Below are 24,242 nucleotides of genomic sequence, written 5' to 3' on the forward strand. Positions count from 1 at the left end.
GCAATGTCTGTGAGTATGTTTTGTTTTTTTCAAAATCATAATGATATGATGATTGAAACTAGAAAGGTTAAGAAGGTTAAATACTGTGGTCGGTAGTGAATTGGTTACAGTAAAATAACCCTATAGTGAATGTGTGCCCTGCCCAGGGTGTGACCCTAACTTACTCTAATGGTTTTCAGTGGCAGCAGACCCTCCACGATTTTGTCCAGGGTTCCAACATCACAGTATTTTATACAGTGCCAAATGCCTCAATGTCTGATATACAGATTGTTTAACTTAATGTTATATCAATTTAACTGGGGCTGGTAAAACAAAGAAATACATCAGCAGATCTCTCCTTTTGTTTGATCTCCACCATCTTGCCATCATCAGTGCTAACTAAAATGATTAAACTGGTTTATATTAGTTACCTAACACTGCATTTCATGTCAGAAGTGATAAATATGATATTTAAAGAGCAAATCACGTACCTGTACATCTCTTTCATCTCAGCTGTTTGATCTGCCGACATGTTGCTGAAACGAATCACGTGATGTTACCTGTCATCATTCACCTGATTACGGGGGTGTTTTGCTGCCAAGCAAAAAAAAAAAAAAATCAAAAGTGAAAGAGCATTTGTGTGGTCAGGCACGGATGAGAAGCAAGAGCTTGCAAAGGTGTTTAGTGGGGTTGAGGTCAGGACTCTGTGCAGGACTCTGTAATTTGTTAAAACCAAGTCGCAAACTATGTCTTGATGGACAGCTTGTGCACAGGGACACGAACTAAAAAACACGAACTAAAAAACTAATGCCACAAATGTATAATAAAAAAATATACTAGTTATCTTTGCTATATTTTTTAGGGGTGTCATATACAGTACTTCAGCTCACACTGTTAACAACAATCCCTCCAATGACCACAAGGTGGCAGTGTTACTACATTATTAAATATATTGCACTATGTTTCCTGCTATTATATTTAATGTTATTAGTGTATTATGTGTTTGTTATTTACAAATTGTGAAAAAACACACATACAACAGCTGTAGGCCAACAAGTCGAGAGAACAATATTTCCAAAAACAAGGCAAAACATTTACTAACCAACCTTTAGCCAAATTAACTGTTTGTTTTTGCTTTAAAACTGTTTATTTTTCACATGTTTATGCAGGTGCCTCTCTGACTGAACATGTTGACATCAAATATACAAACCTAGTGTGACTGAAGTGGTTTTTCCACTTTCACACATACAGTAATGGTCATTAATGTAACAAATTACCATATATAAAAAAGGCACAATCCCAGTTTCAGTTCCCTGGATGTAAAAAATTCTATTTGTGTGTGTATTTCTCCCATGCCCTTGACTGCCTAACACACAAGCTCATTAAATTCACCTTCAAATTTACCTTCAAATAACACACACACACACACACACACACACACACACAAACTCATTGTTTTCCCTGACTGTGCAATTATTTTCAGTAACAGACTTACATACTTAACATACCCACTAATCACACCACCGTATCTATCTGGTAGATCATAAACAGTGAACATTTCTGTATGCTAAATATGTGCCTGGTCTTAGTAAAATGTAGTTTTACACATGTTGCAGTTTTGATATGAGATAAATTGTTGGATTTTGAACATTCTGCACATTTAAGAGACAAGCAATTCTGTGTTTCTGTGTGTGGAATTACTTTGCCAACTCATTCCAAGATGACTCTTAACTTTTAACTGGAACCTAAGTTGCACATTATTTTGGGCAGGTATTTTTATTCGTGGTGTGTGTGGTATTTTTACTGTCTCAAACACACTTAGTCAGGAACACAGAAATACTGATCTAAACCACTGTGGTGTGGACTGTTTTGTTTTAGCTCAACTCTGTTCTTAACTTCAACCTGGTTCCTCTAATTTACCTTTAGAGTCAAGATGGGTGGTTTCAGTCTGCATCCTGTGGACCGATGTTTTGTCTACATGGTCTTTTAATGAAGTATTTGTTAATCCAGTGTACCACCTGTTCTATCCACAATAATTTAGAGCCTTTAAAGGACAAACAAAAAGTCTTGTGATGCTAAGAGGACCTGAAGGGGTTCTTGAACATGCTGGTTTCATTTAAAGTTCAAATAAAAAAATTAACAAAGAATAAAATTGTGTCCATGCTTTGTGGTTTCATTTAAAGTCATGACCCAAACAATGCAATTCCATTTTCTATGCCACCTCTGTTTTTTAATCTACCTATACAGCCCCGGGAACACCAGCAGCCTATTAGTAAAAACTTGTGTCAGCAGTATAAACTTGAGTTAGTCATTGAAAGTAAGCAGTCATTAGTCCAAGAAAAAAAAGAGACTGAACAGTTAAAAGAATTAAGATGTAATTGCTGCAAAAATAAGACATTACATTAATCATTCTGGTTTTGTAATAAGATGTTTAACAAAGTTGTATACTGTATGTGATGTTTGAATGTCTACATACTTTTGGTCATGTAAAGTATACTGCCCTTTTTTAATAAATATTTGTCAGTTCCAGTAAGTTTTATAAAGAGTCTATTGATAAAAAGCTTAATAATGTCGTGTTCTCAGCCTCTTTTTCCTTTTTCAGTAGCTTCACATTTTTGGAACAATAAACACGAGACTTATGGTCAAGCCAAACCCTTGGGTCAGATTTTTTGGCTCAGAATCTTAAGCTTCTGAAAGGCTGTTTTCCATCTATTCATCTTTAATTCTTACAACCTCGGATGGCTTCTCATGCTTCTCCGAAACCCCCTCTTTGATCCCATCATTAGCCTGTTTCCGCACTTACAACACACTCACTGTGTCGCCTCTGTCTGGTCACTGCCTGCTGGACCAAATGTGCATCCTGTCAACCTTTAAATCCTCCCCCGATTTAAGGAAACAATGTGCTCCTGACACACATGGACACCAAGAGAAAGACAAAGTTTACAGAATTAACACAGAAAATTCAGACATGCTGTGCACGTCTAGTAAACACCAACAAAAATGCATTAAATTCATTTTGACCTTATAAATGTCTAGCAATAAAAACGTCGAAAATAGTGTGTAAGCCAAAAATACTTCTTTATTGTTGTGAATGTGTTAAACATATTGCTTGAGTAAATTAAGTTATGGTATGCTGCTAGGTTCTTACATAATACTTGTACATGTAATACTTCAGTCAGTCTGTTCTGCTACAACGCTTTAGTAGTTTGTTACCCCAATCCATAAAACCTTCTAAATCAAACAAACAAACAAAACAAAAACAGCCAAAACACGTGATAAATATCAACCAAAGCTTAAAGCACGCTGAAGCATTAAAAGCAAACAATCCATATTTTGCAGTCTCCAATTCATCTTTAAAAAGGCGTTTTTCACTCTTCAGTGTACCAAGGATGTTGGGACCAGGAAACTGGAACCTTGCGTTTTGTACTGGGCAGATGTATAGTTCCAAAGGTTCTAGTTCCAGTACCCTACAGACAAAGTTTGGCACAAGAATTCAGGAACTGTGCTTTATTGACCACCAAACCAACACCAATTATTTTAGTTCATTTGTCCTCAAGATAACCAGCACTTCCGGCACCAGAAACTGCTCATGGAACTGTGGATCTTTTAATAGTATAAAATGCTTTAGTTCTGTTATAAAAAAACCCATAAAAAAATAAGGTAGCTAGATATACAGTGTATCACAAAAGTGAGTACACCCCTCACATTTCTGCAAATATTTTATTATATCTTTTAATGGGACAACACTATAGAACTAAAACTTGGATATAAGTTAGAGTAGTCAGTGTACAACTTGTATAGCAGTGTAGATTTACTGTCTTCTGAAAATAACTCAACACACAGCCATTAATGTCTAAATGGCTGGCAACATAAGTGAGTACACCCCACGGTGAACATGTCCAAATTGTGCCCAAAGTGTCAATATTTTGTGTGACCACCATTATTATCCAGCACTGCCTTAACCCTCCTGGGCATGGAATTCACCAGAGCTGCACAGGTTGCTACTGGAATCCTCTTCCATTCCTCCATGATGACATCACGGAGCTGGTGGATGTTAGACACCTTGAACTCCTCCACTTTCCACTTGAGGATGCGCCACAGGTGCTCAATTGGGTTTAGTCCATCACCTTTACCTTCAGCTTCCTCAGCAAGGCAGTTGTCATCTTGGAGGTTGTGTTTGGGGTCGTTATCCTGTTGGAAAACTGCCATGAGGCCCAGTTTTCGAAGGGAGGGGATCATGCTCTGTTTCAGAATGTCACAGTACATGTTGGAATTCATGTTTCCCTCAATGAACTGCAGCTCCCCAGTGCCAGCAACACTCATGCAGCCCAAGACCATGATGCTACCACCACCATGCTTGACTGTAGGCAAGATACAGTTGTCTTGGTACTTCTCACCAGGGCGCCGCCACACATGCTGGACACCATCTGAGCCAAACAAGTTTATCTTGGTCTCGTCACACCACAGGGCATTCCAGTAATCCATGTTCTTGGACTGCTTGTCTTCAGCAAACTGTTTGCGGGCTTTCTTGTGCGTCAGCTTCCTTCTGGGATGACGACCATGCAGACCGAGTTGATGCAGTGTGCGGCGTATGGTCTGAGCACTGACAGGCTGACCTCCCACGTCTTCAACCTCTGCAGCAATGCTGGCAGCACTCATGTGTCTATTTTTTAAAGCCAACCTCTGGATATGACGCCGAACACGTGGACTCAACTTCTTTGGTCGACCCTGGCGAAGCCTGTTCCGAGTGGAACCTGTCCTGGAAAACCGCTGTATGACCTTGGCCACCATGCTGTAGCTCAGTTTCAGGGTGTTAGCAATCTTCTTATAGCCCAGGCCATCTTTGTGGAGAGTAACAATTCTATTTCTCACATCCTCAGAGAGTTCTTTGCCATGAGGTGCCATGTTGAATATCCAGTGGCCAGTATGAGAGAATTGTACCCAAAACACCAAATTTAACAGCCCTGCTCCCCATTTACACCTGGGACCTTGACACATGACACCAGGGAGGGACAACGACACATTTGGGCACAATTTGGACATGTTCACTGTGGGGTGTACTCACTTATGTTGCAGCTATTTAGACATTAATGGCTGTGTATTGAGTTATTTTCAGAAGACAGTAAATCTACACTGCTATACAAGCTGTACACTGACTACTCTAAGTTCTATCCAAGTTTCATGTCTATAGTGTTGTCCCATGAAAAGATATAATGAAATATTTGCAGAAATGTGAGGGGTGTACTCACTTTTGTGATACACTGTATATGGGTGTCGTCTAGAATTGACTGTAGTGGGAGTGATTTACTAATCTGAATCAGAGGGTTATACAACAAACTTTATGGTTTCCATCAATTGTTACCTATTGGCACACCAACAGAACCAAGTGGTACCTGGATGGGAGGCTGCTGAATGGTTGAGCATATAACATGCAAAATCTTACATGCAAACAATATTCTGGATCTGTCCCAAATTACACAACATGACACTCCAGTGAGTTACTGTCTGCAAAGTTTGGCAGGTCCTTACCACGTCTCTATGGGTTTATTATGGGTTATTATGACCCGCCTTTTAAAAACAAGGATTAAACATTAGAACTATAGAAATGCGCAGTGTTTTATGACTTATTCCTAACAAAGGCATCACTATGCACTGAAATAATGCAATCCCAAGTTCCATTGTTTCCAGTTTGAGCCAGTTCCTGTTTTTGAATGTGCTGTGGAAAAAAAATGCCTTTATTCACGCCCCTAGAGTGCCTAACTGTACCAGGCACCATGTCTGCTCAACGCTCTGGTCACACAGCATTGCTAAGCTTCTTCATACGCTTGAAAGAAAATGAGAACGGTATGACTAGTGTGATGCCTGTCAGTACAGAACATACAGAGCTGAGAAACAGTGCAAACATACCAGCTAAACACACACACACACCACACAACTAGCATTTAGTCCTAACGTAGGAAATAGAAGGGTTCTTTCACATTTATTTAAAACTAATATTAAAAATATATGAAACTACACAATAAAATGTATAAATCTCCGCTCACCCACTTTCTTCCTAATTAAAACCTAAAAATTTAAAATAAGGTGGCACCTGAAATGCAGAATTGTAGGGAGATTGTAGTAAAATATGGATACTTTAATGCATTTCTACTTTCAGCGATGTTAGTTCAAAGCATACGCATCAACAAGAGTGCACAAACACACACACACACACACACGCACACACACACTCCTCTGGTCTGTGGCTATTTTTCATTTTCATTGTAGTGACGGATTATGAATCGAGTAATGACAGACAAGCCTGTGCTTTTGAGTCAGACAAACAATTTCTGCTAATTAAAAATAGTCCCCCACTCTCCCGCTCCAGCCAGGCCGTATCACTTCCTACATGAGATGATCCAAAATATTCATTCCACTTCATTCCACTTTTTCTGCCCAGGTATCCACAGCAACTAAATGTACAGGACCAAACCAAAAGCACTTAAGCCTGATCCCAAAATTTCATCCAAGTTCAAATCTGCTGATGTTGAGTTTAGTGGGTCGGGGCTGTTCGGGTATCCCACAGGTCCAGCTGTTTAGTATTTTTGAGAATAAGAAACTTAAATGGTGCTGTCGATGAAGTCTCGTCTCGTGAACCCCTTCTGCAAGACAGAAAAGAACAGAAATGTGGGTGGAAATACTTCCAAATTCTCCTCAATACAATAAACACTACATCAGGGTCTTGGGTGGGTCGAGAGTCAGAAAAGTGTCGCAGAGAAAAAAAATAATAATTAAATCAACAAATTACCAGGCACAAAATAAACATCTTGTGGAGTCTTTACATGACATCTTGTAAACCACAGTGGGACCAGATTGCCATCATTTTTAATAATTATATAGTAAACATATAGTATATTTTGCTTGTGTTTTGTTTTGATGCATTGTTTGTGTTGCCTGTGGCTCCATAAAAATCATGGACAGAATGTCTGCGCTATATAATCAGAAACATGCAAACACCTGACCATGAGCTTGGATTACAAAACCATGTGCTTAATACCAAGCTGAGCCCTCTACACCAAATTACAACAGCCACCGTTCTTCTGTGAAGGCTTTCCACAAGATTTTGGATGATATCTGTGAAGATTTGTCCCCCATTTGTCCCCAGTTAATGATTGTGTAGTCTAAGTAACCACATTAGAAACAGGAATTGATAAAAGGTCTGGTTATTGATGAACTTTTAAGCAAAGTCGCCTCAGCCTGAACAGATCCGCTGCAGTAACTGGGAGTAACAACGACCACCAACTTCCTGCATTTCTCTGTCACATTCCACACAGGGCGCTTATCTCACCAAGGCTATTGTGTTGCTGAGGACCGAGTAGAAGATAAAGCGCAAAGCTGAGTGGAACTACAGCAACAGTATTTCATCTTAAAGAGAATTTTTAACTGGCACTTTAATGGTGGTAATTATGTTCTGATTCCATGTGAAATAATATTGTCAGTTCTTAATTTAATAAATAACTGTATGAGTCAATAATGACATGCTATTTTGTGTCTAGAATGTTCTTACAGGATAATAAAACAAATACTTGCACATGTAACTTACACAGAATAATAAATATTATTTATTTTATGCAATTAATTTTATAAATGTTAGGAATGGGTGAGGTGAGGTGATAAATAGGAGCAACGCTGACATCATTTTGGCCACGTAGTGTTTATACTGGCTTGATTTCAGGGACCGGACTACATTTCAGGGTTATGTGGTGAGGTCAGATAAGATATGACATCATATTCTGTCAGTGTCGGTGGTCAGTCTCACCTGCTTGTAGTCTCTGTGGAGCTTGTTATACTGAAACATGTTGCTCAGCACTGTAGCTGCAGCCTTGGCGGATTTTAGGCTTCCTGGACTGAAGCACAGAGAGCAACAGAAACTTGAGAACGAGACGTAGAACAATGCACAGGACAGTTTAGCTAAATAATGAATAAGTCATGAGAGTAACATGAGAGTGCAAGGCTGGGCATGGAGAAGAAAGCTAGGAGACAATCAGATGTAAAGTGAAGGGTTTCCTCATTTCAGACCTGGAGTGCTAAAGTCTAGCATAGTTTGGTGATTTTCCCACTCAAACACGTCTATTAAGTTGAATCTGGTGTGTTTCAACAGAAAAGTCATCCATTTATTTTCAAATAAACCCCGGTAACGGGTTGTGCTCATGATAAACCCTTAATTTCTTTTTTTCTCTTATCTAATTATCTGTCTGCTCAGCTCTGATTTCCCCACATATTCCCAAAATTAACAAAATATTGTCTGTAATTAGGACCAGCTTATTTATTGTACCTGTTATCATGAGAATTCCTGATGCCAACCAGCTTGGGCAAACCATCAAAGTAGGTGATATCTCTCGCAGCGAGTGAAGTGGATATGACCAGATTGTTGAGAATACCACAGATGTTGACCACCACGTCACTGGACGGCTCTTTCTGATGCCCATCGCTGGGCAGCTTGGGCAGAACAACATGCACCACTTTTGTAGCTACAGGGTGGGAACAAGAATGCAACCCTAAATTAGCATGATGTCAGTAATTATGGAAACAAACGATATAATAATTGAATCAATAACCTGAAATATATAGTAAAATGGTGAGGGTTAAATGAGAGGGGTGCTAATCAAGAACAGACAGGAAGTGTGGGTGGAGAAACTTGGAAGCAGGACTCAAGAAGGAATTAGATAAGAGGAAGCTAGAAAATAAACACAGAATCGAGGGGACGGGGTGTAAAGTAAAGAGGGATTGTGACTGTGTGTGGGAAAAGTGACAAAAGCTTCCAGTTAAAAAGTAAAGACAGGATACAAAACAGTAAGAAATAATCCAAAACATGTATAGTCAGTCTAAAATCCGAATTGTGCAGTTAAAAAATCCAACATATGGATTTTAACAAAAATGTTCTCACTCCGGCTATTTGGGTTGAGTAATAAGCAGATTGCCAAATACTAAGTAAAACAATCTGAAGAAAAACCCTCAAATAATGCTTTAAAGTGTGAGAAAACAGAGAATATATAAAATAGAGAATGCAGATTGTCCAGCAGTACAAAAATATAATGTCGTTATTTACTCATAGTCATTTCCTACCAACAGGTAGAAATAAGATTGTTGGTGTATTTAAAGCAGTGAAGCAAAACATATTTGCCAAGGTTGCCACAATTCCTCATTTTAAATTAGATCCTTAACCATTGTTGACAGTTTTATTGGTTAAAGATGCGCTTGTCAACATTAAACTGTGTTTGACTATAGTCCTATCCAAATTATACATTCTAGATCTATTTGAACAGGTCATTAAGAACCCAGACGTCAAAGCCTGTATATATGTTTATGTATATGTACACTATTGTATATGTACACGCAAAAATATGTGGTCACCTGACTATAAGCTTATTGAACTCATCAGGAAGGGCTTTTTCTACAAGATTTTGGATTCTTTCTAAATACATTTATGCCCATTAAGTCACAAATACCATTTGTAAGGAGGCACTGACATCAGAAGAAAAGGCCAGGCTGGCTATCATTGATCAAATTCATCCTAAAGGTCTAAAGGTCAGGTCAAGCTCTGGTGTAGAGACATTCCAGCGGCCTGCCCAATCTTGTAAAACAATGTCTTTATGGTGCACAGTGAACAGTGTTTTTCAAAGTTAAAGCAAATTATTTATTTCATATTATTGACTGTAAACACTTGTTGGCTAGAGATGTGGCTGAATCACCTGGACTCAGGGTTATAATTAGAAGGGGTGTCAGCATAATACATTTATAGTAGCAAAATTACCACAGGTTGATGTGGTACACACAACTAGGGGGCATGAAAATAGTTTTATAAAGTAGTTTGTATGATAATATTCTAATATCAGATTACAACACATTGATTAGACTAGTAGGCGTAAATGACGTCTTTATCCACATGCATAGCAGTCATCTTTATCCAAAGTGACTTATAATTGTGAGCCCTCTGAGTGCTAGACCTTAACCACTGAGCTTCTATTCTGATGTTTGTAGGAAGCTAAAATAATGTAGCTCAATCTTTCTCTCTTCGTTTAAATCAATCACTGACCCATATCGGCCTTGTCCTTGGTGTGGCGGGACAAGTTTCTCAGCAGGCCCGTAAGAGAACGCAGCTCAGCATCGGTAGGGGTTCGTAACTGATCCAAAATCACAGGCAGCATCCGCTCCTGCTCCAGGGCAACACGACTCAACACAGACGCCCACTGAAAGTGAGACAGACAGATAAAAATCTCAGGGGTGGAGTAAGAGTGGCTTCAGGGTTTAAAAGTGATCTAGAGATATGGTTAAAACAATGTGACAAAAAAACTAATTAGCAAACAACGAGAAAAGAACAGTGATCCATCAAGAACAAGTTGTTCATGAAATTCAGCACTTTTAACACATTTAGGTACATGTGGGAAGATTTAGGTTTGGCATCAGTCGCTCCAAGGCTCATCCAACAACCAAAACCCTTTCCAAAAGATTTTTAAAAGGGAATATAATGTCACTAATGCCAAGTAGAAACTATACAACTGGATGCACTGGGTCACTAGCATAATGCTAAACAATGTGTTTGCACTACAGGGAGTCCCAACCTTTAATAATTGATGCCAATTACATGTAACCAGACATCAGCCAAGAATATTATATTTTTAGACTTTATCTTTAATTCAGACCCAACCTAAACAACCCAGAATGGCTTGGACTGTATTTAGGGAAACATCGTGACAAATAAGATTTATTTAAGCCCATTTTTAGCACTTTTATTCTATGGATTCTGCCCTCTTTATCTTCCAATCTAGTCGTATCTAATTCCTGGTCGTGTATCTGCTACCACTGTTCTGATCAAGTAAAGACGGATCACCACATGCCCCCTGCGACACGTGTCTAATCTGTGGCCACTTCTTATCACCTGCCAGTGCTGGGATTCCACACAGAGCCTTACTGTGTATTGAGAGCCACATTAAGCTCAATGCCAAGCACAAAAAACTACTAGTGCCAGTAGCGCAATCTTCTGAAGAAACTGCTGTACAACACAGTTGTATAAACTAATTGTATATATTTGTATCTTATATACAATATAAAATAGGTTTGCTTTCATTGCTATCTGAAAACCATGCACTGAATTCACTAAAATCTAAAAATCAAACAGTGTGTGAGTAACGAGAGATGTCTAACCCGGCCATCTCCCACTGTGATGTTCTGTAAAGCCCCAGCTGCAGCCTCACGGGTGGTGCTGTTCATCTCGCAGTTCTGCAGCACCTGGTTATAAACTCCGACTATCTGGGGGTGCCAGAGCCACTCTGCCCCTCTTGGTACTCGTGCCACCTCAGACAGTGTAGACAGCTCATACTGCCTCTGCTTCGAGACAGAAACAAGCACTGAAAACAGCAGCATACATTTAATAATACCTTATACAAATTATAATTATAATATACATTTTAAGGTATTTAAATAAATAGTTTATTTAATATAAATGGTATAGTATGAATGCATTCTGGCTGTGTACCAAACTTCATACAATTGTATTAAAAAATATGTTGAATTAGTGCCCTACTAATGTGTCATTAGTGTTCTGACACTATGTAGCACTAAGCATTATTTGGGACACAGCCTCAACCGACATTCATTATCATGAATGCATTTGAGACTATAACAGACTCCACTCGTCAGGAAAGGCTTTTTCTACAAGATTTAGGATTGTGTCTATGGGAATGTATGCCCATTAAGCCAAATCACATTTGTACGGTTAAGCACTGACATGTGAAGTAAAGGCCAAGCTGGTAATCATTTTAATTCACCCTAAAGGTGCTTACTTTAGTTGAGGTCAGGTCAGGTCAGGGAATTCCAGTGACCTGCCCAATCTTGTTAAATAATGTCTTTTCCAAACTGTCACCACACAGTTGGAATTGCTTTATTGACCCAGTATTATTGACTGTAAACACCCTGTTAGCTAGAGATTTGGCTGAATCACCTGAACCTAAAATCAGGAGGGGTGTCGACATGCCGCATAATGTAGAATAACCACAGGTTGATGAATCACATAACTAGGGAGCAGGAAACTGCTTATTAACTTATTTGTGTGATATTATTCCCCAATATCAGACTATTACTTGGTCTTTATTTTGAATGGAAATATGGAACTTTTCTCCCACATGACCAAAGTTTCTCATTAAAAAATGTATTTGAGTTTAAAAACCCTTTTAATATTCATTTTATTTATTTTATTCTCACCTCTTTTTTCTTCTTGCTCTGTGGATTAAAGCAGCTGATGGCGTCCGAGTGCCGTGTGTTCTGAGCTCGTGTTGTACCCTCCAAACGTTGCTGGACTGATGTGGGTATCTCCAGGTACAGCTGGTAGGACAGGTTTCTCAGGACACACACACAGTTCTCAACTCCCTGGAATCCAGAAAGGATTCCAAACAGAAAAGACAGAAAGAAAGTGTTATTCTAAACACTGTGACATTTCTGCACTCAGCAAAGGTCAGGGTTTAATTTTCGTCCTTTATGTGCAGTTACGGTCTCAGTAAAAGTGCTCAAACACTGATATGATCACTTTAGGTCAATAGTTCTCGGGGTTGACCTTGTTCTCAGTCTGGCCCTCCTGTAGAGAGTTCTGGATGTAGCCTACGAGAGAGTCGACCAGGCCACGGGTGTCCCTCATCTGCTGCCTGGTCCTGCCATTGACTGAACTCAGATTTCTGCACAGGATAAAAGGAAGAACAATAAACAAAAAAGTTTAAGTGTGTGGCGAAACTTGGTTTTTAAAGTGTGTATAACAAAGTATATATAACATTTTTAACATTTATTATAATGTATTTGGATTAAAATACATGATACACTGTAAAATACTTTCAAAATTAGTACATTTTAAGTACTATCTTTTTATTTATTCATGAATTTTTGCAATCGTGTTATACACTCAGGCTCATGCTGGGTGTGTGGACAACACCCACTCACCCACTCACACATAGGGGCTATTTTACTGGTAGGTGCTGCTGGACGAGCACTGGTATCACTTTATTGGCTGTATATTTATCAGTGCATTGCTCATGTTGGATTGCCTAAATGTTAGATTCTGAAGTGCACGCTGATCAGCAAACAAGTTATGCAGTCCAGTCTATGTACTGTTAATGTTTAAACTGTTCGCTGAAAATCCTTTAACAGTGCTGTGTGTTTTTGCAATCAGATTGCACGGTCAAAATTACTTGTAGAATAACTTCAAAATCCTTTTTAAACGGCTTGCGCAGTATTATAGAAATAAAATTAAAGTTGGCCCGCTATTAAGCAGGCTTTTAAAGAATTGCTTGAGCTGTTTGAACTTTGGGTGTCGCTATCAAATAAAACAAATCCAAAATGCTCCCCGTCCACTTTACCCCCGACTCAAAACATTAACAATACACCTATACATTAACGTTCCTGATTTTTTGGATAAACACGGTGGGTCCAAAGAAATGAAAACTAGACGGTGAATGCAGAAGATTCCATGCTCGCTAAAAAAATAAATATTTTAGAGGGAGTTTAGAGAGAAGTGGGTACGTTTAATTTAGAGAAGTATAAAAATCTTCCCACTGGGGTTATAAACTGGTGAGATAAGTCAATTAAATAAAAATGAAGTGTAACTGTTAGTAATTAAGCAGGTCTATTATATTTATATATAAAAGAGTCTGTGGCCCGTGTTTGCATATTTTTTTTACTCCATCTGACCCCCAACATGAAAAGTTCGAACACCCCTGCACTAGATTGTGCTTGTGCATGTACCTAAGACAGCCTGTGGTGTTGTAAAATATGTCAGCCTCGGACAAGCTCTGCTGGATCACCCCCGACTCTCCTCCTCCTGAGAGAGGAATCAGCACTCGCTCCGTCAGCTCGGACAGGCTTTCTTTCGCCAACCTTTCCTTTAAACTGTCCTTCGATGACAAGTTCCACAAAATACCTGCAGAAAAAGAAAAAAATACACTGTTTAAAACACACTGCAGAAGTTGCTAGCTTCTTAAATTCCTAGTTGGATGTGCAGTGACCTTATGATCAAAGATTCAAAGCATTTTACCATTCAGGACATAAAAAAGGGTCATAAAATATCACAACACCTGGCAACCCAGCAGTAAGAACTAAAGAATTTCAAGGCTGTTTGTTGTGAGTGGGTGGAGACAGGGGGGTGACAAAAGCACACAAAAGGGCTTCTGGGAGGGTAATGGCCAGGGTCCCACAGAGCTGGAAAGAGTCCAGCGAACAGTCAGCTCATTTCAGATCTGTCTCGTTCGGTCTCTTTTACGTCCTTTTCTTTCACTGTACTGTTTTTAAAGCCATTTGGATGTTTGCTAAAATAAATGAGAAAGTGCATGTGTGAAAACACCTTGGAATTGTGGTCTGCGGTTCATTTTAAATGAACTTGGGTGTGGACTCCACATGTGTAAAAGCTATCTGCTCCTGGGACCAAACAACAAACGATGCCATTGGTTGAATTTATCACGTTACTTGTTTTTTTTTCCAGGTTTGATATTGGAAAGGAAAAGGATGTGACGGGATTGCCTTGTTAACATACAGAGCAGAGCACACATCCTCCTGCCATTAGAATTCACTCATTTCTAAAGTCCTGGTTTGTGCTGCACATTTGCCCAAAACTAATTCAGAAAGCATGACATGTCTGTAGTTTATCAGAACAGTCTGAGGTTTTCAAGTGTAATAAAAAGTAAAAATGCACACAAATACAAAAACTGTGTGCAGCTTGCAGCAGATTTAGCCAAGATACTTTCAAATAAAAAAAAAGCAACCAACAGCAGACGAAGTGCACATCGTAAAAAATTACACTATGCAGCAAAAATATGTGGACACCTGACCATGAGCTTGTTGACACTGGACATCCAATTTCAAAACCATGAGCTATAAATGCCTTTGATCTCCTTGGAGAGCTTCCCACGAGAGGTTAGGCACTAAAGTCCTCGCTAACAAACGACATTCCATTCATTCATTCATTTTCATCTTTTCCCACCACTTTATCCTGGTCAGGACGCCGATCCATGGTGGGGCCTCAGACATAGACAATCATGTCTGTATGTACTGTAGATGCCCAACCGGTGGATAGCATGGCTTGTGATTCAAACCTGGATCCCAGTGGTAGTGCCCTAGCGTAATTTACCACTGTGCCAGCCAAGCGCCGCATTAAACTGAATAGATTTTATAAATTGGCACCTTTTTTATAAGCACTAAATAATTATTATAAAACAATACCTACATCGCCAAATCTGCAATAATCCCCCCTTTAGAATGGTAGCTATGTGATACAGCCTGTTATACCTGTGATGTTCTTGCGAAGTTCTTCATCTGGTTCCTTTAATGCAGAAACCAGCTTGCTGATGCCACTAGCCTCGATCAGCACGGTCTTGTTTTCCATGTTCTCATAAATAAGGTTGCGTGTGGCACCTGTAGCGTAGCGCTGCACTTCTTCATTCTCACTGCTGTATAGCTGCACCAGTGCAGGGATTCCCTTCATGCTGCGCACCTGTACAAAAATGCACGTTAAGTCTATGTTTAAATAAGAACATATGTAGCATTATTATTTTTAAACTATGCCCACTGGAACTTTGTACTGCACAATACTTCAAAACGCCTGTTTTTCTACTCTAAGACATCTGAGGTGTAGCCATCAACATGCCAGCCAAACTTGCTGCTAGAATCACGACCAAATCTCCACCATCTGTAGATTAATAAAAACCATTTTGCTCTGTTTTTGCCAACTTCTGTTCTCGAGCAGAATAGTTTTACCCTCAGATCCAATTTGAAAAGCATTCTATCCATCTGGTTTCGAGTCTAACACATGTAATGATCGAGGTGTTATAAAACAAGTATTCCTGAAGGAATTTTATCAAGGGTCCGAAAATCACACCTGTTGGCAATTATTGTGGGTGAAACACATTAAATTAATAATTAGAAGGGGTGTCCCTTTCCATATATAGTATATTGTATCTATATCATACCGTATTTCTAGAAAATGAATGAATGAATAAGCTTGGTTGTAAAACAAATAAATTGATGTAGATTTGGTTTGTTTACCTGTTCCTTTGCCTCACTGCTGTGGTAGCACTGATGCTGGATGTATGCAGCTCCGAGCACTTGCAAGGCAACATCTGGAGAGCTGAGATAACTGATTGCTGTTGGCATGTCCAGGCTGACGAGTCTAAGCAAACAACAGAAGCAATAAAACAGGAGCAGGATCGCGGTGAATAGGTTGTCAGGTTATTGCACAACAACAGTACAAAAGTACAAGACAATAAATAAGGTAAAAAAAGTTTAAAAAATGCATTAAAAAATCAAAGCTCGGATCTTAAGAGGTTAAGCTACCAGCAGACAAGTGCAGGACTCACCCTCCGGGAATGTCACTACCATCGACCCCAGCATCCATCACGTCCATCCCGCGTCCAACGCTCCTCAGGCTGTGCACAGATCCAGCTCGTCTCATTGTGTTTTGGTATTGTCCTCCAGCCATCATGGTGTTGCCCCCCGCTGACCCCTGCTGCCACTGCATGGAGCTGCTGCCCATCCTCTGGTGTGACAACTGCCTGTTATTCATCCTGGTGATGGTGCGGTGTGCAGGGCCTTTAAACGAATACTGATGAGTAAGCTCTGCCTCCCTCCAGCCTCTGCCTAAGCCATTGTGTGTCAGCGTACCGCTGAGGGTGCGCGACATAGGTGCCGGATGGGGCAAAGAGCTTTGCCCGTAATAGGGTTGCTGCTCTGAAAAGGCCACGCCCTCCTGAGCTGCCCAGTTTGATCTGATGGAAGGATGTCGGGACATCGTTTGCAAGCCTGTGGTCACTGGTTCCTGCTCCATCTGGGTAGTCATTCTGGACTCGGTAAGATGCATCTGGCCGCTGTGGTGCCCGGTGTTGTAGGTGTCATCATAGTACCCGTATGGGCGGCCCACAACAGCAGGCATGGGGGTGCCATAGCTCATCCTGCGCTCTGTGCCCACTTCCACTGCAGAGCGAGAGGAGAAGCCTCCGGGGTACCCAGACAAACGTGGGGTCTGGAACATGGAAATAATGGACACAGTTTAAAGATGTGTATATATACTTCAAATGAAGAAATGTCTGGCTTATCAGGGAAGACTTATTAATAATAAATCAATACTTGTGATCGTTCCCACCCATTAAGTAAGTGCTATAAAGTAAGCTACATTGTGTTTATGAATTAAATAGTAGGAGAATAGAAGATCAGTGTAGAGGAAACACTAACAACACCCACTGCACTAAATAAAGACTTTCCGATTATTATTCCGTTGTTTAGTAGCTACGATATATCTAAGCTGTAGAGTAAGATGAGTAAAACTTACTACCACTAACATTTTCACTCTGTGTAATGTCTCAAACTCGGCTCGGACTCTGATAAGCGCACGCTGGCACATTTCTCTCATTTTCTGCTATCACAGCAAACCTCCTCCTGACCATTTGGCTGATGAGATCATGGGTGGAGAATGTTCCACATACACCCTGATCTCCACACGTAAATCCCGTGTAGCTGCACATCACCTGCTATATACGGCAGTGGCACACCGACGACGAATACTACACCGACCTGTTACAGAGAAGCAGCAACATAGTGTGGCATTGTTGAGAGATGCCTCACGAATGCTCACGCCTGAATACTTTCACACTGTGGAAATCATTCAGGTTTGTTACAAAAGCCTTTCAGGGTCGCTCTGAGATAAAGGTGGTTTTGTTGTAGAATTTAAGGAATTTAAAACTTGGTTTCTTTCATTTTGGAGGCCAAGTCAACACCTTAAACTCACTCTCATGTTCCTGAAAAAATGCACGGTGGCATGGCATGTTCTGCCAGGCTTAATGTTCCAAGATCAATGCCCTATCTAATGGCAAGCCTAGAGAGAAACATGGAGGCTGTTACAGTATCACATAGGTACCAACACCATATGAATGCATTCTAAAATAACAAAGGATGTGATGTTTGCATGTCCACATACTTCTGCTCATTTTTATGACTGTAGTATTAATATGTAACACTTACAGATATTCTGCCATTGTAAGAGAGGGTCTTGTTGCTAAATCCGGTACCTTGGATGTATCCCAACATGGATGATCCACTATGATCTAAAACAAACAAAAATAAACCAAACACACACATTAGTAAATTATGGGTCAATACCTGCCAACGTAATGTTTTAAAGAACATTCTTTTCCTTAACAACGGTAACCATCTGAATGACATTTGACCCCAAAGGACACCTAATACTCGTCCTTCGTGAAGTGCCTCCAGCCGTCGGAACAGATCAGGTTTTCGTTGACCTCCCGTGTTTCTAACCCTCTGTTCTGTGAATAGTTAATAAGATCTCCACACTTTGGAACTATGAAGTTGCGTCAGAGTTAAGACCCCAGGAACCTTTCAGAGGGAATTAGTGAAGTGTGATCAGGCTTGGAGTGAAAGTTTGTTAAAAGCTCTTCTTAGGAGGGAGCAGACCACAGAACAGCTCGAATTACAGGCGAATTACAGGGGAAAAGACCAGGCTTGGGTATTCAGGCTACTAAAGGATACTTTAGTTCATAGTGGTCACTCCCTTCATTCTTTGTATCTTATTTTTCCCTCGTTTACTCCCTCGTCTCTCACTTTTGGTCTTAAACCGCTGAAAACGGTTCTGGCGGCTGAGTGAGTTTCTGAGAGGGTGAAGTCAGCTATGAAGAAATGAGGGGTAGAAAGTGCTGAGTGAGTGGGAGGAGGGATTGTGCAACAGACCTGTTTGATTTGGACACAAAATCAGAGTTTTAAATAAAATGATTCCTGTGTTTGTATTAAAATCATTTTCTTCACTTTTTGTACATGAGTGTATGTGTAGTGAGTGTGTTTACATGCCAACGGTCAGATCACTGCGAGAATTTTGATCATGGCAAATGCATTTCAGTCCTCTGCTTATGGGAAAGCTTTGTGTTTACACGAGTAAATTAGTAATCTGATTTCTCACAGTGATGACCTGTAGTGAAGCCGTTTACTTTTCAGTAGGTGTGAAAAAAACCTTGTTAGTCATTTATCCACCCAGTCCAGTCATGTCTAGCTGGAGGCTAGCTCTCTCTTGACGACAACCAACAACCAGGGACGAGGTCTCACAGTGCGTACTGGCATCCATGATCAGCCACATGCTGTTCGGGCAACTTAACCGACCGGCAGAATGTCTTTGCAGCTTCAATTGTTGTCCCTCCCCTGTACAGACACACAGCCAGTCATTGGTCTGTTTAGGCACCCAGCCGAGACCTCAAGATCCCAGCGATGGGGGGCACATTAGACCGCTGCTCCACCCGAGTGAATGAATTTGTTCTATATTATGTGCAATATTTTTAATGCAACTATTTCACTGACAAACAGGTACTGATACAAAATGAAACTATATTGTTTAATCAGTTTGTGGCTATAAACACAGATTTCGTTTGGCTTTGATTAATATATAAATGCCTTTTTATATTGACTTGGACATCCATCTGTTATATGTTTGTAAGTTAATAATATCTATTTTTAATCAACACTATTTAAGTATGATAAAATAATTAGTGTTTTAATGGCTTTATTTGTCATTTAGCTTCATGGTAACTGATTAATATGTGTTTATTTCTATCGACTGTATGTTTAATCATCTGATAGATATAATCATCATTATCTACTAAACTAATGTAACCCGCTTTAATCTAAACAGTATCATTCAGTGGCAACTCTGTATTTCAAGAAACTCAGTTAATGACACTTTTATTAGTGAGGTGATTATAATCATTTATCCGTTGACTGTTTAATCATCCTTTATCTGGAAAACTCCCAACCAATTTTGTGGACACTAGTCAGGCCCTATTTATAAGGAATCACAAAGGTTTTGTTTAATTGAAAGAGGAATTCTTAGACGTCCGCTCTACATCAGAACGTTATTGGAAAGTGATTTTTTTTTATGCTGGTAGATCTCACTTTCATTTCATGACCATTACTCTGGACGAGGAGATAAGCACGGGGGATGATCCTGTTCTGAATGAGCTTTCTGTTGAGACACAAACATCTGGTCTTTATCAAAATACCTTTGCGTGACCAGTGCACAGATCAGAGGCTTTGTACTGCGTCTCCTTCTGTTTTCCAGTTTAAAGCAAAAGTCCAGCAGTGGTGTGAGGGTGTGGATCAGTCCCCCACATTCTCAGACTGATCTGGAGTATCTCAGATATCTTGTATCTGGTGAACTGATAAGTTGCCTTTATGGATATGTTCAAAAATCAACCAGTAACCAACTAAAATTTTCCTATAAACCTGACTCGTTTACAAAACTGCAACCCTGATCAGAATACAGGAAATTAAATGCAAACATAGCTTATTAGTGCTTGGCTAGCTGATATAATACGATTGCTCCTTTGCAAGCATGGCACTTAATCAGGAGGATCTATATAGTGGTTCGAAAAAAGGTTTATTGCTCATGACTGCAATAAAAAGGGCCCCGCAACGATCTTCAGCATCAGTCGTGCTTTTAACGCTGGGAAAGTCCTCATAAATCCCACTGACAGCTGAACAACGGCTGCAATTTTTCAGCATCGTCTTAAACCAGCAGTGGGAGGCTAAATGTGATACTTCCAAATGAGTATCGCATCAGTCCAGACCTTCTGTGTCACCGGGTGTTTACCGAAAGAGCCAAGGGAGTCAAAACCACACAGCTTTCCAAGTGAGCAGCAGTCAAAAATAGAAGAGTGCTAAACTGATAACATGATTAAACAGGACTGACTACTGAACGGGTCACGCTAAGGTTACAGAACGTTTTACTGATTGGCCTGAAAATAAACCCTACAATCAATAATCAAGTGCTGCTTACAATACCTTTACATTTTCTTAAAACATCTATGAGCTGTTGGTTACCAACTAGAAGGTTGTGGGCTTGGATTCTGGCTCTGCCATGCAGCCACTGTTGGGCCCTTGAGCAAGACAAATATGGCTGACAGAGGGGGCATGGAGGCGCACATGACTGTCTGTTAAGAAGAACTGACATGTCAGTCACCTGCGACTCATTGAGCATTAACTTGCTCCAGATAAAAGTGTTTCTATTTATCAACGATACACTATATGGCCAAAAGTATTTGGACATCTGACCATGAAGTTGGTATAATATGCAGTCAGTCTTTAACAACAGTGATATTATACTCAGTTTTTCATCCAAACAACTTTTGGAACCTTGACTCCTCAAGCTTTGTGGCCTTTAATTAAAGCTGCTGCACAGCCACAGTCGTCTACACGTCATGATAACATTCTGCCGTGGCTTTCGAAAATCAAACCCTATCTTCCAAACTGGCGTACTGACGTTTACTGTTAACCAAACAATATGATTTGCTTCCATTGTTTACAAGGCCGGCAACATTTCAAACCTTGTAATTACTGTGACCCACGTCGTCTCTGTACAGTAACAAAACCCTAATGATTTCGGACAAATGCGGCCTTCCTTCCTTTGAGAAAAGATGAGCTCGCTGTCACTGTGGAAAACTTCCTGATGCTAAGGTTTTAATATCAAGTAGATATAAGGACCGTCTCTGGCTTTTCCACCTTCTCTTTTGTGTCCGACTGCTTTTCCCAAATATTTGCCCAGCAAACTACGCACTGTGTGTTACAAGGACAATGCTGAAGGCTACACGTATATTCATGGCTGACTGTGTGTTCAGACCCTGATGGTAAAGGACACTTCCTGTGTGGATCACTAACGTTTATCCACATAACAGGCATGAAAGCTTCAAACCTGGTTTCTACTCTTCAAGCCGATCACTGCTAATCTCACTGCTGTCTGCTAGAAAGAGGATAAATAAATGTTTAAACAATTCCCAGGATGTGAAATAATAGCACGGTAGGACGTCTCAGGGTGCAGCTGAAGTGATACCTGCAGTTTAATTATGATCTACAGGGTTCAATTTACTCTTATCCTAGTATTTATGTGTCCAGCTGGGTTAAACATAAACAATGAAGCCTGTGGTCCTCTCCGCAAATATTCACACCCACGGAAAACATCAACAAAATGGGAAGTAAAATACATTCCTAACCATTTATTCTTTTGATCTTTTATTTATTATATTATCCAGAAAAAAAATCCTGTTTATTTGAAGCACAATGAAAGAAATAAACGAAATTTTCCCATGAATAGGTAGTGCAATCTAACAGAAGTAAATTCCCTTTCACATTTAATGCAATAACGTTCACCTAAACAATCACCATGACTTCCTATTATAAATATGAGGCGAAAGACCAGAGAATGCTGCAGTGATGCGCTACAAAAGGTTGTTGAGCTGCACAAATCTGGAAACGGCTTCAAGACAATAGCTAAGCAGTTAGAAATTCCCACACCCACCAACAGGGCAACAGTGAAAATGTCTGAAGCATCTGGAGGGCGTATGTCCATCTTGAGTGCACACAGAGTAAAGAGGATGTTGGAGAGGACAAAGAATTGCCAAGCTGGAATTAATGTCTCCATATAATCATTCACGCTGTTATTGATCTTTCAGTGAGACCGTGTTCTACAGTCACATGAGACTCCATCAAGTACCATCTAATAGTAAAGCAAAACCTGACAGCCTTAACCAGAATGCTTTTACTGGACCGTGGTTGGATCTTTCAGCAGTGCAATGACCCAAATCACACCTCAAAATCAACACAATATCAGGTTACTGAGAACAGAATCAAGGTTTTGCCATGACCATGTCTGTCCTCCGACCTGAACCCCACAAAATAACCTGTCGAATGAGCTAAACAAGAGAGTCCACAAGGGTGGACCTAGGAATTTAAACAATCTGGAGAGATTTTGTATAGAGGAATGATCTCAGATCCTTTGCTATGTGTTGTTCGAGCTTATTAAGCATTATAGGCGAAGACTCCAAGTTGGTATGTGTCACACATAGCTTTATAAATACTATTTTTCTTAAATGATTAGTTTAATCACTTTTGGATTCTCAAATGATTTTCATAAGTAATGTCTAACGGTGAACTTGATGCTCAAAGCTGCAGTAATTTAATCAATTAAAACCCTAGATTTATACAAAACCGTCAGTATAAAATGACACGTTTAATTTTATTAGTAAATATTTATTATAATGAAGCCACTGAAAGAAATCTGATCATAGTAAGCCATGTTAGGCTAAAAACGACTACAAATACTGCCTAAAAATAAAAAACATATTGTATCTTGTGTGTCATATTACATATATACACAATTCTGGACTTAAACATGATCACCCTTATACCAGGGTATACAGTTGAGCTTCACAACTGTTCCACACAGCAGCCTATGTAGTGTTCCTAACTGCATGAGCTACTACTGTACTAATTAAATACAATATAGGTGCAATACCAAGTAGAAATTTGACATGTTGTGAAGTAAAACAAGTGTGTGTGTGTGTGTGTGTGTGTGTGTGTGTGTGTGTGTGTGTGTGTGTGTGTGTGAAATTTGTACTACAGATGCTGAACCCTACAACACAAAACACACCAAATTATTCATTTAAATAGCCATTTTATGGACATTTAACCATTCGGAGCAATAAAAGACATTAAAAACTTATGAAGTGAAAAAAAAAAAACATTAAAAATCCAATTTGCCTAAAAAAGTGTTTGCGGCTGATGTATTATGTATCAGTTCATTCAACCGTGGAATCGACTCTTCAGTCGGTTCACTGGTCCCCCGGCTCTATGAACAGTGTGTGTTCATTTAACCCCGTATTTGTTTGTTTACAATTGTTCTGCACCCCGGTAATTCAGTTCTCTTGTTAGTTCATTAGCATTAGTCTGCGGTGTGTGACTGACCTGACGAGGCTTTCTCGGCGAGTCTCTGTTGAACCTGTTGCTGGACGCGCTTCTCTTTGCTGTGGCGCTCGGTACTGAGTTCATTATCACTGGGTACAGCGTACGTACTCACGGCGGTGCGAGGCTGTAACGCCGAGTAAAACAAACCCTCCGTGGCGCTCATCTCCAGACCAGCAGCCGTACTTCCACAACTCCGCTCCAGTAATGATAACAACACCGGGGAGTTCCAGCTGACTCGCGTAAAAACACGGAGTTAATTCACAAAAACAAAGAAAGAACAGAAACTGGATAGAAAAGTAGTTTAGCTTTAAGATCCGTTAAAAACCGTTAGAGAAGGTGAGCAGTGAACGGTGATCCGTTACAGCTCGAGCTGGCCGCAGTCCGTTTTCTATCTCCACTCCACGAGCCGCTCCGGGCGTTTCACCAGGGTTGCCAGATTGATCCGCTTCATCTATTCAAAA

General features: G+C 40.0%; 1 protein-coding gene across 4 annotated transcripts; it reads right to left on the bottom strand.

Moving 5' to 3' along the window:
* Positions 1 to 5,252: 5,252 nt before the first annotated feature.
* On the bottom strand, positions 5,253 to 23,964 carry pkp3b (plakophilin 3b). 4 transcript variants are annotated; one of them, XM_062989512.1, is made up of 13 exons: positions 23,782 to 23,964; positions 18,007 to 18,089; positions 16,350 to 17,011; positions 16,039 to 16,162; positions 15,283 to 15,487; positions 13,747 to 13,921; positions 12,569 to 12,686; positions 12,220 to 12,384; positions 11,164 to 11,343; positions 10,055 to 10,208; positions 8,294 to 8,489; positions 7,778 to 7,865; positions 5,253 to 6,620 (listed from the first exon to the last, which is right to left on the bottom strand). In XM_062989512.1, the coding sequence occupies exons 1-13, from the start codon at positions 23,942 to 23,944 to the stop codon at positions 6,579 to 6,581; spliced, it is 2,355 nt and encodes a 784-aa protein (XP_062845582.1). In that variant the 5' UTR covers positions 23,945 to 23,964; the 3' UTR covers positions 5,253 to 6,578. The 4 variants fall into 4 exon arrangements, with proteins under 4 accessions (XP_062845582.1, XP_062845581.1, XP_062845585.1 ...); XM_062989511.1 differs by having other exon boundaries at positions 11,164 to 11,346; XM_062989515.1 differs by lacking the exons at positions 18,007 to 18,089; positions 23,782 to 23,964 and adding an exon at positions 17,328 to 17,430 and having other exon boundaries at positions 11,164 to 11,346.
* Positions 23,965 to 24,242: the final 278 nt, after the last annotated feature.

This window comes from Trichomycterus rosablanca, chromosome 27 (assembly GCF_030014385.1).
Source record: "Trichomycterus rosablanca isolate fTriRos1 chromosome 27, fTriRos1.hap1, whole genome shotgun sequence".
NCBI lineage: Eukaryota > Metazoa > Chordata > Actinopteri > Siluriformes > Trichomycteridae > Trichomycterus > Trichomycterus rosablanca.

Bases quoted from the DNA above. Each gene is read 5' to 3' on its own strand.
- pkp3b (XM_062989511.1), bottom strand. From the start codon at position 23,944: ATGAGCGCCACGGAGGGTTTGTTTTACTCGGCGTTACAGCCTCGCACC. The intron at 8,490-10,054 runs GTCAGTGATTGA...CCCACCCTGTAG, and splicing joins CAAGGACAAGGCCGATATGG to CTACAAAAGTGGTGCATGTT. The intron at 6,621-7,777 runs GTGAGACTGACC...TCTGTCTTGCAG, and splicing joins TCCACAGAGACTACAAGCAG to AAGGGGTTCACGAGACGAGA.